Below are 17,774 nucleotides of genomic sequence, written 5' to 3'. Positions count from 1 at the left end.
TTTTACTCAGGGGGTTTTAACAAAAATATTGCATGAACTCTTGAGGTTAAAATCAAGGTTAAGTCCCTTCATTCTCACAGACCTACAATTAAGTGGAAAGATTTTGCACCTTCCAACGCTTGATGTTATCTTTGAAGAACTTCAGTGGAGGTTTATTCTGAATAGAGAACTGTCTATAGAGACACTTTGCAGTAGCCTTCAGAATTGCCTCAATGCTTTGTGCCATTGCATGTTATCTTGCTAGAAGAAGACATGGACATGTTAAGCAGCAACATTCAGGCAGACTGTAGCATTTAAGCAATGCTCAGGTAGTATTGAGGGGCTCAGTGTGCACCAAGAAACCGCTGATACAAAATAGAGTAGATCCAAGTTTGATGTTATATAGGACAAATTCTGTGAATGTTGCAGAAGTAATTGAGATGATTTTCTGATCTTCAGTTATCTAATTTTGGTAAACTTCTGCAAACTGTAGCCTTAGTTTCCTGTTGTTAGCCCACAGGTGTGGCATTCAGTTATCTTCACTGCTGTAGCCCATCTGCTTTAAGGTTTAATGTGTTGTGCATTCAGAGATGTGCTTCTTCATTCACTCCTTGGTTGTAATGAGCTCTGACATTGACATTTTCTCTTTTTTAACCATTCCCTCTAAACCCTAGAGATGTTTGAGTGGGAAAATCCTGCACAGCAGATATGGAGATATTGCAGATGTCTGACAACTAACCATGTGATAACTTGCAGACCACTTTTGGACAATCACGGAGACACTGTTGGGTCAAACTAATAAGGTCCCAGTCACAAACGCTTAGAGACTGGTCTTTGATCATTTGGCAACAACCAGTTGGGGTGGTGAGGCAGAGTATTCATTGACTGGTTAGTTGCTAGAGATTGATGGCAGTCTGCGAACTCCCATTTGTTTTCTCTAACAACCCACCTGTTGCAAAGGAAAATGGGTATTTCCTAATCAGTTCATAAAAGACCCCTTGTGATTAGTTAAGTTGCTAGCATATTGCTGCAGCTGTCTTTTAAATGGAAATGATGGACTTGTGACAAACCCTGCCCAGCTGCTCTCTGAGCTGTAGTTAAACTGTGAAAAGTTCAACAAAAACAATAAATATAGACTGTTTGCCTTCAAAATAAAAGCTGTGCCTTTTTAATTGTGTTGGGGCACAACTTTGAAGGCAAGCAAACTGCCACTCAACTAGTAGTTAGCAAATGTTTGCAGACCAACTACAGGCAATCTGCTAGCAATAGCAAACGCTAGGGTTTTTTTTAGTGGCGCAGCTTCTTTGCAACCACTTTCACCCAGCAACGTTCAGGAACCACTGCAAACCAGTTGGGGAATACAAACTTATCCTTAGCACCCAGTAGTTGTATCACATTCAATACGGCAGACAAGGCATGGCATTGGTTAAGAAACCTTAAAACATTATATAGTGGCCAGTAAGGGTATTTTACTTTACCTCCTACAAACACAGAACAAAGATTAAATAAAGAAAGAATAATGTTCCTTAGACTATTCTATTTTTAGAAAGAAAAAAAAAGGGCAAAGTTTACAACAGCTTTTATGAAGTCAGTTGTAAAACATGTCTGCATGCTTGGTCACCTTTTAAAGGAACATTTACATGTGAGTTTAGCCTTTTTTGCCACACTTGCTAGTGTCCATGCATCTGTAGAGGTGTAGCTTGCATTTCTGTTCTCATTTTGTCATTACTTAAAACACTAATAAAGACATTGTTGAAAAAAGGAACTGGTCAGTCTGGTCAGACGAATTAAAGACATGAAAGCTCTTGTACATTTTCATGTAAACTTTGCATGAATTTCATGATTTTAGCCCTTGCATAAGGTAAGCACGATGTATATAGACATGTATTTCACCAGTTGTTAAAGTTGTTTCCTTTTATACAATGAGTGACATCATTCTGACAATTCAAAATAAATGTTTTATAACTGATTGTCTGTTGTGTCAGACCTAAGTCGCTGTGTATTTGGTTGCCGTTTATGACAAAACCGAATATACGGCTTAAACGTGAGGTTCTTGTGCTTGTGAAGAAAGGTTTGCAAAATTGCATCAAGACTTGTGGAAAAATGTTGGACAGATGAGACCAAAGTGGTGGTGTTGGGCCATAATGCACAACACCATGTTTAGTGAAAACCAAACACCTCATACCAACTGTCAAATCCGAGTGGTGCAGGGGTGTTGATTTGGATTTGTTTTGCTTTGCAGCCACAGGACCCAGGTACCTTGCAGAAACTGAGTCAACCAAGAACTCTGTGCACAAAAAGTATTCTAAATGACTGAAAAAGGAAAGAATCATGGTGTTACAATGAAACACAAAAGTCCAGACCTCAACCTTACTGTAATGCTTTCACCTTAAGAGTGCTGTGCGTAAACAGATATCAATGAACTGAAGCAATGTTAGGAAGAAGAGTGCAGAAAATTTCCTCCAAAATGATATGAGACACTGATAAAGCTACACAGAAAATATCAAGTTTTTGCTTCTCAAGGTGGTTCTACAACCCACTGAATCCCACTAGCTTGTACGAATCTATGTATATGGTGCCACATGCAGGTTCTGTGTTTATACATAGTTAAATAAAGCTGTTTAGTACACCCTCTTTAAAACACATGTTAAATCAAGCATTCATGTATTACTGGGTTTTTGGCAGGGTAATACAAAAGAATTTACTGCAGTCTTAAAGAAGCATTTTTTTATTAATGTCTCATGAGGTGAGAAAAAAATGAGTTGATGGTAAATTCCAATGATGGTGTTTTATTAGAAGAAAAGCATCAATATAACTGACTCACAGTTACATCAGTGTGGTTTCCACAGATGAAGCTTACTGACAAACATGCTGGATTTCAATGAAATGTGATGGGACAATAAGGCTGCATGAAAAGGATTAAAGCAGTACAATGCTTTCAAAAAACAAACTATCAACCATGCCTAAAAATCCTGACAGGATCAGGATCTGATCCAGTTCCATGTAGCTCACAGACTGAGATTTTGCAGCTCTAGCTGAAGGCTGATGTTTAGTTAACTTACTGAGCAATACAGGTGGCACAGTACATGAAAACCATCTTGTTGTCATCATCATCATTTAAAAAAATCTTGTTACTTTGACACACATTTCATTCAGAGTCTGCAGCTCCACATCCCACTGACAGACTGTTCCTGAACTTTCTAGAAACAAGCACATTAGCCACTCACTTACTACTTGTCAGTACGTGAGTGGCCGTACATAATTAGCATACCCAACGTAACAGGGACTGTCCTGCACAGTAACAATGAAATCGACTCATTTAGTGTCTTCGAGATTAGATGAATACACACTTGTGTTTAATCGAGTAAAGCAGAAATTGAAAGTGATGAGTAAACAAAAAAGTGATAACCGAAGAGATACAGGCAAAGTTCATTAGCTAATAGATAAGACACAGACTTCTGTTTTGGGTGGTGGAGTGGATGAGATTTATCTCTTGATGGGCTGGACAGAGGAGGCATGGAAGCAGGTGAGCTGGAGCTGCATGCTGCTCTTAAACTTGTTCAGCAGCTCTTCCAGTAACCTGCAGATAATATTAAAATTAAAGATTAATCTCAAAGACACAAAGGAAACGCCAAAAGGTCACAGTCCCTCCAATTAGTAACATATACCGGAATCAGACTCACTTCTTATCGGCGCCGCTGTGTAACTGAGGCAGAGACTCCAAAGCCAGTTTGAAGCTGGCGCTGAAAATGAGAAGCTTAGTTAAAAATGTCACATAAAGGAACCCATTTATGAACGATAGAGAACTAGAAAACACAGTTCAAGATGGGTCTGTGTGTGTATGCGGGCACACTAACCTGCCATACATGAACATACACGCGCACTCAAACACACACACAGAGGCGCACATCACAGTACATGCACACAACAGAACCAGATTACTTTCACTTCCTTTCCAAAACCCTCCAACTAACATAAATAGGGATTGTAGTGAGGGATGTGTGACTGCTAAGATTTATGTCCGTGACATCCACAGCCATAAATCACTGGGCACATATGTGGGACTTCCTGTCTCTGCCACTGTGGGGATCTGTATTTGTCGCACTTACTTGCTGTCGGCGTTTAGGTATGTGGCTATAGCATCTCTCAGAGCACACAGTTCAAGTCGAGCCTGTATGGGGGTTTACAGAAAAAGGGCAACAACGGAGATGTAATCATGTAATCATCATCAACTGACACCAGATGGTACCTTGAACTGAAATATGGCTTTATCAAAAATGACAGGTAATTCCCCCCAAGTGCGGTGGTCGACTTATGAGTCAGGGTCCTACTATGAGTGAGAAACTGCTCTGCGACTGCGGGTATGTGCATGTGAGTGTGTACCTACCTGTAGGGCCCCGTTTTTGCTGAAGAAGGACACACACTGCATAAGACGGCACATTTCATCCGCAACGGACTCAACGATTCTAGACAAAACCCGAGGAACCAGATCCTTCGAGACTGTGAACACCTGACACAGAAAGAAAGAAAAAAAACGTCACGATGGGGGACGAGGTGGCAAAAGCACCTAGTAGAAGCAGTGTCTGACAAATGAGTGATGAGTTTTAAAGGCATTCAAGCACCTCGGCATGAACTGCAATAATATTGACCAGAGCCTCCTTCAGGTAGTTCCTTACACCTGTGAAAGAAGAAGGCACAAAGTGAACAAACAAAGATCCAGATAAAAAGCAAAACATCAGACATGTAACAATTAGCCATGAAAGGAAAGTGAATCTGTTTTGTTTATTTACAGCTTCTTATATCTTATATGTATATTTCATCTTAACTATACATCTTATACTTGGCCACAGTTTCCTCAGTTTAACCCCACTTTTAGCTTTCTCCCCCTCAATTTATGCCAGCTTTCTTCAGATTGGTTGCCCCTCATAAACAAAAGGTTTAACCAGCAGGTGGGTGGGGCTTCACAGCCACATCTGTGTGCTTGGGATATCTGTTCTCACTGACATCATATAGAGCGACAGTAAAAAAAAAGAAAATGTGAGACAGCATGTTCAGCAGTGTGAGCCTGAGCATTTGTACATACTGTTGACCTTGTTATTTGAAACTCTGGCCATGTTTAGATGAACATCTGCAATTCTAACACTATATCTCTGGCAGAACAGACTATTGAAAACTCATCTTTCTCTCTTTATTTGAAAATTCAGGGCAGAGTCGTTTTCACCAGAACCTGTAGCAGCTCAACAAGACTGCAAAACCATGTTTCTCTAAGATCACAGCCCCACCCACAGCAGAGCCAAGTGGCTGTTTGATTAACAGTCCATCTGGATTTCTGATAGAAATGTGCCAACAGGATTCATTATTAGCCAAGCTAACACTGTGCCAGTGCAACGTTTTCCATTATTTAATTTCCCTCGTCTGTGAGGAGGATAAGGGGCAGATGAGTTAGTGTGCTGTGTGGAAGCTTCAAAATATAACATTACGTTGACGGTGAAACAGTCAAAGGCAAAAACAGAAAGAAAGTACTGAAACCGGATTCTTAATGCTTTGCAGCACCCCACACACAAACTTGAATCCCACACAAAAAAATGCACCAAGTGAAAGTATCATATCCTAGAACTGTGGTTTTCTGTCCAAAATGTTCCTCTTTCACATGTAGTCCAAACACACAAACTCACAGGCGACAAACCAGATCAACGCTCACAACTTTTCATCAAGATTAAGCGCCGTGCTATGAACTGCTGCCCACCTGAGACGACTCTCACACAGTCTGACATGTTGCTTCACATCCTGTACTAAGGTAGACCACACATTCACAGTCAAGTTTCACCTGGGTTTGGGGTGCACTGTGTGAGCGAAAAAAGTCAAGCTACAACTCAAGTGTACACACATATCGCTGCACACCTACAGCTAGACACAAAGGCCATGAGCGCCTTGGGAAGACTGATTAAATGATGTTAGTGGTGTTTACAGTAAGTCATCAAAGAGCCGTACTTTACACATGACACATGTGAACCACAGCTACAAAGATTAGACACGAGAGACTCTGAGCTGTCATCCCACAGCCCTGCTAGGGGCTTAAATATGATTCTACCAGGGTCAGTTAGTGGTTGCTGACGGTGATTTCCTTCTGTTTTATCAGCGCAGGGTAACTGGGTACCTGTAGGTGTTTGGCAGTCTCTCCAATCAAAATAGCCAGCGTAGATGCCGGGCTCCAGGGAGCCTGCGATCGGATCAGCTCGTCTCTCAATGTAGGCTTCAAAGAGTTTCCGGTCCAGCCCCCGTACTGCGTCCACGCTTACCTGGCAGGTCAAGAACACACGATGTTACTGCAATGATTAGATACTAGGTAACAGATTCTCTATCCCCAATCCACACATCATTAGACATGCACAACACAATAACAAGAGATCCATATTATAATACACTATTTACTCAGCGTTCTTTGCAATGACGCACTACTTGTTTGGATTTTAATGCAGCATTTTTATCTTAGTTGTACAGATTAGCTGAATCTTTGCTGTGTTAGCTTATTGACATGCCTGTAATTTTAGCTTCAGAGCTGCGAGCAGAGAAACCTGATTCCATCTCTGTGAGCAGGTTCTAACATTAACACTAAAACGTTGATAACGTGAAGATGTCAGTGTCTCCTGTTGCCTTTTACTTTAAGTTACGATGACAATCTTGCCAAGGTTGTCTTGTGAGCCGTATGCATCAGTTTAACAGTGGTCTGAATGCATACAGACGCCTAAAGTTACATGTGCATTAGAAAATTCCCCATAAACAGAGATAACCAGTGCTTTATAGCATTTTATCTCACAAACCCACACTTCCAGTCTGAAATAAGATGAAACCTACTCCTCAAGGATTCATGCTCACCTTCTCCGATCCAGACTGCTCATAGGTGCTCAGAATTGTGGCTACTCTTCACTGGAGTTGTTGCTCACTCGTTACAAATACAACAAGGCTTTTGCTCAAAGTTTTCTCTGTCTCTGTGGTGGATATGTTTTATTGAAACAGTGAGGAACACCGATGTAAAAGCATCTCAAGAGCTTCATCAATATTTAACTACCATAGCCAGTGATGTTGCCTATCTCATGGCTTTACTTTTGAAAACATTAAAAAGTCACACAACAAAAGAAACACTTTAAAACCTGCTGTAACAGGATGCATGATTCTCCTTTACATCAACACATAACAGTGAAGTTTCTGATTTCCATGCCTATTGTTTTAAACTGCAGGCTGTGGCGTTAAAGGCTTTATTATGGAGTGTGGAAGCTGTGAGTAATTTTACTTTGCAGTCCATGTTGAAATCCTGTATCCTTCATGAACTGCATGAATAATTTAGATTGTGCATATATCAGTGACTTCTCAAGTTTACATGAATTCATTGAGAGTTTATTGCATTTCTAACTATTTACAGTATGATTACATGAGGCGGCAGCTGTGTGGCAGATGTGTTGTGTGGGAATTCTTATTTTTCAGATTTGCTTTTGCAGCTATTTTAACATTTGAAGATTACAATCTAGACAAACTGTCACCCATACGTATCTAAATATAAATGACACATGAGAATCGGTTTAAAAATGATATTTCAAAGAAAATGGCTGTAAACTGTTTTTACTGGAAAACCAACAGAATGCTTCTTTGCTTTGTGATTCAGTCATTAGTCATTGTGTGCAGCTGGATGAGTGTGTACGTGTGAAAGAAAAAAAAAACTAGGGTGACAGTGAACTGAGCTTCCAAGACCACGACCTTTATTTTTTCTGTTGTATTTTTCTTTTAAAGAAGAGTCATCGCTCTGCTTAGAAGAGACCAGGGGACAGCTTTGTTGTTAATGACACCGCAACGCATTTCTCGCCAACAACACTGAGCGCTCCTTCCTTTGTGTGAAGTCTTTTTTTCAAAGCACAGTTGCAGATTAGAAGTGTTGATACTGACCCGTGTGATCTTCTCTGTCCCCGTGAAGCTATGTTTCTCAAAGTGATGGGCCAGGTTCAGGAATGTGTGTCTCTCGAGGTACTGGCAGTTACTCAGGATTATCAGTAGACGCTGCTCCTATACACACACACACACACACACACACACACACACACACACACACACACACACACACACACACACACACACACACACTTGAATGCTTTGACTGCCACAACACAACATTGTCACAGCTTAGGTTCAATTTACAGACTGTAGACCTGGATTTGGATTCTGGATGTTTGGATGTAAAAGTGCATGCAGAAGTGCCTCAAGCCTGTTTCTATTGGCCAGCAGAGGGCGACTCCTCTAGTTGCAAAAAGCAGCCCCAATGCATAGACGTCTCTTGGAAAACAGTCCTCACCTTTCTCGCTCTTTGACCTCAGCAAACACTTCTGATGAGTTTCGGGTCTCAGTTGCTAGTTTCGAGTCTTACTGAATACAACACGACGTTAATTTTTATAAATTATGGCGTGCTCAAGGACCAGTGAGCAGGGTACACTTTAGGCTGGGACACTAGCATTTGAGCATCATGACATTCACTCCATTCTCCTGATATAAAGTTTAAAACGCTAAACCAGCAACAACTGACTCAAGGGGACATCATTAACCAATGACAGCTGCAATCCACATCATTTATGTTCAAAAGATACACAGTGTATGTGGCGTTCATACCACCATGATGATCAGGCTGAGCTCTGTAGCCTGTGGTTAAACTTCCTAACCTGAAACCTATGACAAACCTTTAATCCTCGTACAATTCTGGAGAGGTTCTTACAACCACAATGTGCTTTGCTTTCCAAAATATGTCCTTGGTTTAAAGTTGTGGTTTCAGTGAAGCTTGGAGCACTCTTTTTCTCACAATGTCTTTGTGAATATTGTCCAGTGCCTGTGTTTGATGTCTGGTAGAATGGTTGCCTGGCCTAACTGCAAAACAAATCTACCTTAGTGTAGGAACCTGAAACTACTTTTAACAAGCTCTCACTCGTTAAAATGCCCATGCTTTTAATATTCACCCTTACAAACACACAATAAAGCATGCCAATTAAACGTGTGCACAGAGACACTGTCAGAATGACATTCTGATGCCTACAACATCACTGGCAGGAGTTTGCAGTCCAAAATTAAGCAAACCAACCATGCTCCAAAAGCTTAGTGGCCTAAAGTAAACTGATGTCTTTGTGTTAATAGCAGTGACGCACTGTCCAAGTTTGCATGTACTGGTTGCTAGATTGCCAACTCACAAAAACACCCATTTGTATCATGACTGACACTAGTCTTAACTCTGGTCATCTGCTCTCAGTCAAGTCTGGCAGCATATTCAGGCTGGGGAAACCCCTTCTGCACCTTGCTCCATTTCCCCTTACCAGAAGCACTCTACGCCCTGCCCTTCTTCCTCCTCTTCGTCCTCCCCTGCGCTTAACCCCCTTTGCTAACATCTCAAACAAGTTACAGGAAATAAGGACGTCTCTACTTCTTGTCCACAACCAGGAAACAGACTGATAACATTTCGTGGTTCGAATGAGTGACACATGTTTGTCTAGTTGTGTAAAGGAGGGAGCCCACGCTCTGGTGTGACGCTGGCAGTTGCCACATGTGCGTTTTCGAGTGTTTAAACCTCATACGATTTAAAGAATGTAATAAAGAAAAACACTGTGCTTACAGATGTTGGAGTAAAGCCCTCTTGAATGCCAGTAAACCGATCAGGAGAGGACAGGTCCACTGAAATGTTGCTGTACACATGGGAGAGATTTTAAAATGTTGTCCAAGTGAAGCACAGTAACCACAGAGATGAGAAAAAAATCCTCCAAATACTTACTGAGATGTGTTAATGTCTCCATCTGTCTTAGTACTCAGCTGCTCCAAACTGTTTACAAAGACCTATGGAGACGCATTTATCAGACATGTGAAAAGACAATTTTAGGTGCATCACTAATATCTTACTCTGTGATCAAAACAGGTTAGTACAGACTTAGATCTAAGGTACACTGAAACAGTAAAGTGGACAGTGTGTGCATGTCAACACGTAGGGTTATCTTCACCTCACAGTAAATAAAAGACCAAATAAAACCTTAGCAGCTGCTCTATGACTGAACAGATGTAAGACAAATATAGAACACAGAGGTTTTCAGGTCTATATATGACTTTGGTGATCAGTGCACAGGGCCTCAGGGCAAGAGGCAGGATAGACCCTGGACAGGTCACCAATCTGTCGCAGGGCTAACACAGACAATCATTTGTACACCATGTTCACACCTATGGGCAAATTAAAATCACCAATTAACCTAACCCCACTAAGTGGACATCTCTGGACCATCTGTGGCACCTGAAGAAAAACTCACACAGACACAGCAAGAACATGCAAACTCCACACAGAAAATGAACTGCAGTTCCTCAATGGCCAGTTGAGTCTCCTGTGCTAAAATGGCCAACTTAGAGCATTAAAAGGATATTCTCTTCCTTCTAAACAAGTAGCTGATTTATTTTTTATATTCTATTCATGTGAAGTGCTCAAGTGTTAAATGTTCAAAAGTTAGAGATGTGGCTGCTTTGACTGACAGGAGAGCCAAGACAGTGAGGTGTAGCTTACAGCTGCCTGCTAGGACCCACCTCAACTAATCCAAGTACAGTACGCCTCAGTCAAACAGGCCCAGAGACTGGTTAGCAACGCCCCTGGCAACCTCTGACTACTAGAGGAAAATGATGTCTTTCCTGACCGTTTGGTGGAGGCTCCTGGTAGTCGCAAAGCGAGAGCTGCCAGGAAGCCTTCTGTGACTGGTAGCTGCCAGATGGTTGCGTTTTTGCTGTTGCTACGTTTTAAAGCATTTTAAAGGAATTGTCTAAAAATATATACCTGCCTTATGATACAGATCATCAAAGGTAAGTTTTAGTAAGTTCATTTATAGAATTTTATTGTTTTTATTTAGCACTAATTATATGTATCTCTTTATTTGCCAACAATGCTTGCTAGGAGTAGCTGACTACACCCGACTCTCATCCAGATTTGGCCACTTCTGTATTCGATAAACAACATAAACACATGAAGGCTGAGGCTTCAAAATGTGGAAATCAAAACCAGTGGTAGACATCATGGTGGCTACTTCCATCCTATGCAAACAGTCTTTGTTCATAACAAAATCCTATGCATGTTCTTGAAAATAAGTGTACACGTCTTACCTTCATGATCCTCACGCTGAGCTCTGCAGCCTGGTCCTGGACCTGCTCCAACTGCAACACCTGTGGAAAAGAACGTAACGGTAACGATGCTTTCTTGACGTGACTAAAGCTGTTTATTCTAAAATTCATAAAGGATTTCTTTGTGTTGAACCCTGGATAGTTATTTCATAGTTTCTGTTAACAGCAGGGTTTATACTTTACTACTTTGCGAAGTGCTGAATTAAAACCATCCAAGTTTTGATATCATTTCTGTTTGCAACAGAAGTACCGTGGCTTCAAATAAAAGATCATCACATAAAGCAACTCCACAGAGTGAAATTTCATTCCTATAAGTTTACTGCACTGTGCGACATGCACAAGGGCAGGACAAGAAGAGTGATGAATGTAGCACCCACTGAACCGAGGCCAGGACGCACAGCAGTTATTCCTCCACTACTTGTTCTTCTGCTACAACAAACTAACTACATTTTCTTCTTTATTTAATTTTTTCTTTTTGTTTTGTTTTCTACATCAATCTATTTACATCCCTTTTCTTCACAATTCCAACAGGGATCTTAATTTTAAACCCATCTCATTGTGCAACAAAGACTGCTGTCTTCAAAACATGACTAAAGATGATATCAGTATAATTTTTTAACATTGGTCACAGAGACCATGCGGCTAAGCTTGATTTATATTCACCAAAATTTGAATTTTCTTTTTTCATACAAACCCACTTCTATAAAAGTTTGGATGCTGTGTAAAATGTAAATAAATGCAATGACTTGCAAATCTCATAAATCTACATTTTTCACAAAAAGACAGCAAAAACATATCAGATGTTTAACCTGAGACGTTCTACTACTTTATGAAAAACAATTAGTTAGTTTGAATGCAATGGCAGCAACATGCCTCAAAAAAGTTCGGATGGAGAAACGAAAAAATTGAAAAGTTAGTGGTACTTAAAGAAGGAGCTGGAGGAACATTTTGCAACTAATTAGGTTAGCTGGTAAAAATAATAAATGTCTTAGAGAGGCAAAGTTTCACCAATCTGCAAAAACAACTCCAACTACAGAATAGTGTTTGTTACTGTAAAATTATGAAGACTGAATATCTTATCATCTACGCTGCGTGTTATCATTTACAAAAACCAAAAAACACAGAGCGATCTCTATGTACAAGGGGCAAGTCTGAAAATCAGTACTGGACTCTCGTGCACTTTGGTTTCAGAGGTGGCGCTGCAGTAAAAGCAGGCATGATTCTGTAATGAAAATAACTGCATGGGCTCAGGCACACTTTTAGAAAACAGTTTACAATATCATCGACCAAAAAGAAGAAGCCTGTGTGAAACACTGCCGTCATCTCTGGGACAAAGCTCAGGTCAGACTAATGAAAATTTGAAATTATTTTATTAGAACACTGATGCTGCGTCCTCTCAGCTAAAGAGGAGATGAACCAGTCATATTTAAAAGGTATCTACCTCTGATAGTATGGGTGTGCGTTAGGAGTCAGTGGAACTGACACATTGCACATCTGGAAAGGCACAACAGATTTTATGCTCTTATCCAGAAGTCTTTTTCTTTCTGTAAGACATGCTGCTGCCATCGAACTCAACATCACCTCAGCGATGCTAAAGTTTGTGACAATGCCAGGAACAGCAGGATTCCCATTCATTCATTCAGAGGGACAATTACTGCAATTGAAAGGAGGCATGCCAGCCCCATAACAGCCTGTGTCTAACAGATGACAAGTAACTGTCACGTGTCAGTGTCAGCTATTTAAGTTCATTTAATGGATGAAGAAACTCATGACTATTGATTATCATGTGAAAACTTCTGTAGCTCTGATGTTTGCAGGGTATGAACGAACATTTGTTTCTCCGGGTTTGATTTCCAGGGGCTCTTTGAGTGACTGCAGCATCTGGACCATACACTGCTCAAACCGTGAAGGCTGCAAAAACATTAAAAACAGAGATTACAAACATGGGCTACATTAGATAACATCACACTTCAACACAGATTAGTTAAAACAGACCCACAAGTACTCAGTGGACTAAACAAATGCAATGAATCGCTGCCAGCTAGAAAGTATACATAGATATTAAACTTTCTGTGATTTCTATGAAGACACAGAGTGCTGCTTGATAAATTAACCAATCCTTACCAGGCTGGTGATTCCCTCATTATCTACCAACCAGTCTTCCTTTTCAGCAAGCCTGTTGACATCTATGGGTATAAAAAGCACAAATCGAAAGGGCCATCACTTGAAACTGTGCTACAGTTTTTTGAACTCAGAGCCGTTTACATGTGGAGTGTGGAGACTTTCATAAGGGGTCGTAAGTAATGGAAATATGAACAGATTTAAAGGTTTCTGAGGGAAAACCACATGATATAAAATCAAACCCTTTCTTCCCAGACCACAATTTGGTGTGTGCGTGTGGTGTGTTTGTGTGTGTGAGAATGTGCGTGTGAGTGGGGGGAGTTAAGAAAAAAAAACAGTCACTCTTCTCAAAATGACCATACCTAACCACAAGTGAAACACAGCCTGTCTGGTTTTAGTCTCATAACACTTTCTCCATTACTAACCTGGAAGTTGAATTAGCTAAAAGTGACACTTGAGGACACTGACCACTAAGCGCTTATTAACAAATTCACATGGTTTTATAAAAATCTGTCGTGTTCTGCAGGTTTTGAGTTCATGTCCTTTCGCATTCTTGTCTAGCAGGGGATTACACAAGTAACGGATGATAATCAAAGTGTGATTTCAGAATGACACAGCTTTTTATTTCTCATGTGGAGATTAATAACGTGTCTATGGTGACAACTTTTTTTTATTCTACTGGTAAAGATTCCCAATGCTGTTTTGCTTAGACCAACAAATACATTATTTGCAAGGGTAAGCAGGGCCTGGCATATTTTGCCCCATGTATCTGGTACAAGCAGGCATACTTTCCAGTAAACGTCTTCTTAACACACTCGGTCAACACATTTAAAAGCCTTTCAATGTACAATAATAAATTAGGTACAAATACATACATGAATAAATACTATACATATCTTTATTTTAAAAACCCAGAAAAACAAGGTAAAATGTAGACACTAGAAATAAAGATTTTAAGGATGTTATGAGCCCCTCCAGAGTGAGTGTTTCATGTTTCACTGTACATCAGCACACTAGCAGATGCCAAGCTTCGCCTCAAATATCATACCGATCTTGTTAAACTTTGACAAAACCTTGGTTTCTTGCATGTTAACTTTCTTGCATGTTAGCTTCTCTAGGATCCGCAAAGAAAAGAAGCAGTTTTCCTCTCAGTCTAGGACTAGAGTGATTTACAGGCATCTATCTGGCTGTAATCTAAAGCAACTGGATGTCGTTTACCTACCTACCTCCAGGTTTATTACTGGTGCTAATTTTAGTTCTCAATACTTCATATAATATGAAATTGTTAGATGTTTTTTGCTGCCTGAAAAATGTGATATTTTGGATAACTGGATGAGAAGGCTCTCATTAGGAAGCCATTGTACATTATTTATGTACTAGATGGGTGTTCAGGACAATAATGGGCTCAGTCCAATGATTGGCTCTGTCACATGAAGATTGCATTGACACAGCAAAAGCTGCTTTTAGTTTTTATGATCCTGCCACACTGAACATTGAAAACAAAATAAACTGTTTGGTAACTTGGAGTCAATTAAAATGAAGATCTTGATGAAAATATTTTGTCCATTACTGAGAGCTCTCTCACCTTCTGTTGTGTGCACCAGAGTCACCATGAGACAGTGAACTCTCAAATCCAGCAGAAGATCCTGGATCACCTGCAGCAAATCATTTGGGATCTCCATAGCAGACAGAGCCTCATGACAACCCCTGGATGAGAAACGCCAGAGAACAGAGGTCTGTTATTAAAGGCAAGGTAAGCATGTGGCTCCCAAATGCCTCCATTTAACCAAACATGTAAGCAAATTAATTACAGCCAAAGTGTGAGGACCTGACAGTGTGTATGATTTGTGTAAGCCATGATCCAGCCAACTCTGTCTTGCTCTCCCAGCCTCCATAAAGACTCAGCTCCCCTTGCGGCAAGGTGGCGGGTAAGAGAGCACCCCGAATGAGCTTCACGAGCCGACTGGTCAGCTCTTCAATCATTTTCTACAAAACAGACAACATACAGTATGTACTGCAGAATGTGTCTTTAAAAAACATTATCTCAAATTAACATTAGAGTAAACTGGAGTTAGAAATCCTCATACTTTAAAGTCATTCTGTCTCTGTCTGGCATTCTTCTTGGATTTTTCCACTTGCCCAGATTTCTCTCCAGTCTGTAGGGGAAGACACAAATACTTAGTCACCTCTGAGAAGTCCAGATTACTGACGGAAAATAGATTTTATGTTGCTTTCTGTGCCTGCATTAGAGCAAACTATGATAATGCAAATGACATTCATTCAACTTTTCTTGAGAATAATCAAATAATTTCTCTTAAATGGAAACCCTGAAAAACACAGATATGGAATGTAAACCTGCAGAGGATTTCGAAAAAACTGAGTTTCTAAAAAAAGCTTTTATTAGCCTAGCCTAAAGTTTTCATGGGAAATATTCTTGTTCACGGAGACATTTGTGTATTACTAAGAACACCATTCGTTTTGGCCTATCAGTAGAAGCTCATTAACCTGAGTTGACTCATGGAAAATCATTCCCCTTCTCTTAATCCCAAATTAAATACCTAACTCACCAAAGGAATTTCATGAGATAATCCTCAATGAATATGAGTGAAACAAAGCTGAACTATTGAGCTAAATTTATAGCAATTTATTTATTATACCAGTTTTTATTGTCATTTATTTCAATTGTTGTATTGATTATGTGACAAAACTAATGTCCCTTTCATTCTTTTGCAGATGTTGTCCATAATGTGGTGTTAGCACGCGTATCGATCTACTGGTTAAAGATTTTCGACAGGGCACGGTCCCTTGATGGCACTCCTTTCCACACAATTTCAACAAAAACACAATTTTATTTTTGCTTTCACTACACTTTAACCACACTTTTGAAGATTATAATTTGTGCATTATAAAGCAGCTGGTTGTGTGATGTGTGAAATCAAAATGCAGCACGCCATGGAGAGGTTTGTGGTGCTGTGACTTTCCCACTATTTACACAAAGCTTTTTACCACCATCTCAGCCTTGCCCCTCTGACTTGAGATATTCTGACTCACTTCTAATCTTGACCCTCCAAATGACAATCACCCCTATATTTACAAAAATAATGGAAATGACCACAAACAAAGATTTACATTTTTGGGCTACAGCTCCACAGGGCCACGTTCATCTCTGGATTATCTTGTGTGGCAAAGTGACCACTGTTGCTATAAAAACATGCTGTATGCAGGATTTCTGTCTACTTGGTGAGTATTCACCTCGCTAAAAAGACTTCCATTAACGTAGGAGATCCAAAGCTTCCAGAAATTGGGCAGCTGACCGATCACAACATCTGAAAGCTTCTCCACAAACTGCACCTGCTGCGGGGTCTCAAAGTGCCAATCTAGAAAAAAAGGACACACAGATGACATGATAGAGGATATTGGCATAATGACTGTGCAGTTCCAATATTCACATATCAGAATGGTTTAATTCCTGGCACATAAAGCTTAAGATCTTTGTTTTTTTTATTTGTGCCTTTACCGTACAGTGTGATGCAAGATTCCCCTAAACACTGTACACGACCAAAAGTGTTACACACACACACAAACAAACAAACGTACGTGTGTACAGAGTTTAGCGCAGACAGGGAAGCCCCCCTTAGAACTCAGTGTGTGGGCGAATCTGTGAAGTGCTGCACTACTCACTGCTGGATCGTGGCGTTCGGAGACTGCCCCCTCTCTTCAGAGACGTGGTGTGGCTGAGCCTTCCGAGGGCTGGTGGACGGGTATCCCCCTCTGGGTCCAGAGCTCCCGCACCCACTGAGAGACATAACGAAAGTGGGGAGGGATGAGAAATGAGCTTGAAGGGAAAAGAAACACATACTCCACATATTAAATAATCACATTTTCATAATTCCACATTCCTCAATAAGCTTAACGGGCTTTCACACAAAACAATCCCTCCCTACTTTCTTTATTTGTGTTCTGATCCATCTCAGCGGAGAGAATGTCCCCTTGTTTTCACGGTGGGGAAACAGAGCAGTGGTCTTTGCGAGTGCTGGGGTGAAGTGGGTTTACGCTGGCCACAATGTGCTCTGTCACATCTGATTCTTAAGAGCTCCTCTAGATGGCAACAGGGAGCTATGCAGCGGTAATGAATGAGAAAGTTCTGCAACCACACACTCCTATCGCTGCATGTGAGACAACGTTAGCAAATTGAATCTGTGAGATAACTTAATGATAACAGAACAAGGGGTGGCAAAAAGGAATGAAAGTGAAAGACTGCGGTGCTAAGAAGATCAAAATTGCTACAATGAAAATGAAACTTTAAGGACAGGTTCGTGCAACGCTGCACTACGCCCACACCAGTTTGTCTAAATCAATGGAGACTGATGAGCCACATTTCCAAAACATGTGTCTCTCACACACTCACATACACAGAAAAGCGTACTGGTGAGTCACAATGTTGAATGTAGTGTTTAAGCAAGAATTGAGAAATCCCCAAGCAGAGGAGAAAATTGTGGTTG

General features: G+C 40.5%; 1 protein-coding gene across 1 annotated transcript in view; it reads right to left on the bottom strand.

Moving 5' to 3' along the window:
* Positions 1-2,699: 2,699 nt before the first annotated feature.
* The window catches only part of exoc2 (exocyst complex component 2), a 50,573-nt gene continuing 35,498 nt past the window's right edge, over positions 2,700-17,774 (bottom strand). Inside the window, exons 12-28 of the mRNA XM_086269247.1 lie at positions 16,954-17,067; positions 16,525-16,649; positions 15,360-15,428; positions 15,101-15,258; positions 14,858-14,979; positions 13,276-13,337; positions 12,982-13,062; positions 11,134-11,193; positions 9,776-9,837; positions 9,620-9,689; positions 7,918-8,034; positions 6,137-6,278; positions 4,602-4,657; positions 4,367-4,489; positions 4,089-4,150; positions 3,663-3,722; positions 2,700-3,559 (exon numbers count right to left, since the gene is read on the bottom strand). Of these exons, the coding sequence (XP_086125373.1) occupies positions 3,466-3,559; positions 3,663-3,722; positions 4,089-4,150; positions 4,367-4,489; positions 4,602-4,657; positions 6,137-6,278; positions 7,918-8,034; positions 9,620-9,689; positions 9,776-9,837; positions 11,134-11,193; positions 12,982-13,062; positions 13,276-13,337; positions 14,858-14,979; positions 15,101-15,258; positions 15,360-15,428; positions 16,525-16,649; positions 16,954-17,067 (1,577 nt within the window). The 3' untranslated portion in view covers positions 2,700-3,465. The remainder of the gene's footprint in view (positions 3,560-3,662; positions 3,723-4,088; positions 4,151-4,366; positions 4,490-4,601; positions 4,658-6,136; positions 6,279-7,917; positions 8,035-9,619; positions 9,690-9,775; positions 9,838-11,133; positions 11,194-12,981; positions 13,063-13,275; positions 13,338-14,857; positions 14,980-15,100; positions 15,259-15,359; positions 15,429-16,524; positions 16,650-16,953; positions 17,068-17,774) is intronic.

This window comes from Aulonocara sp. 'chitande type north' Nkhata Bay, linkage group LG17, assembly GCF_057382095.1.
Source record: "Aulonocara sp. 'chitande type north' Nkhata Bay isolate Kocher_YH1m ecotype deep benthic linkage group LG17, A_spYH_male_GT1.1, whole genome shotgun sequence".
Taxonomy (NCBI): domain Eukaryota; kingdom Metazoa; phylum Chordata; class Actinopteri; order Cichliformes; family Cichlidae; genus Aulonocara; species Aulonocara sp. 'chitande type north' Nkhata Bay.
This window is presented reverse-complemented; position numbering and strand designations above follow the sequence as displayed.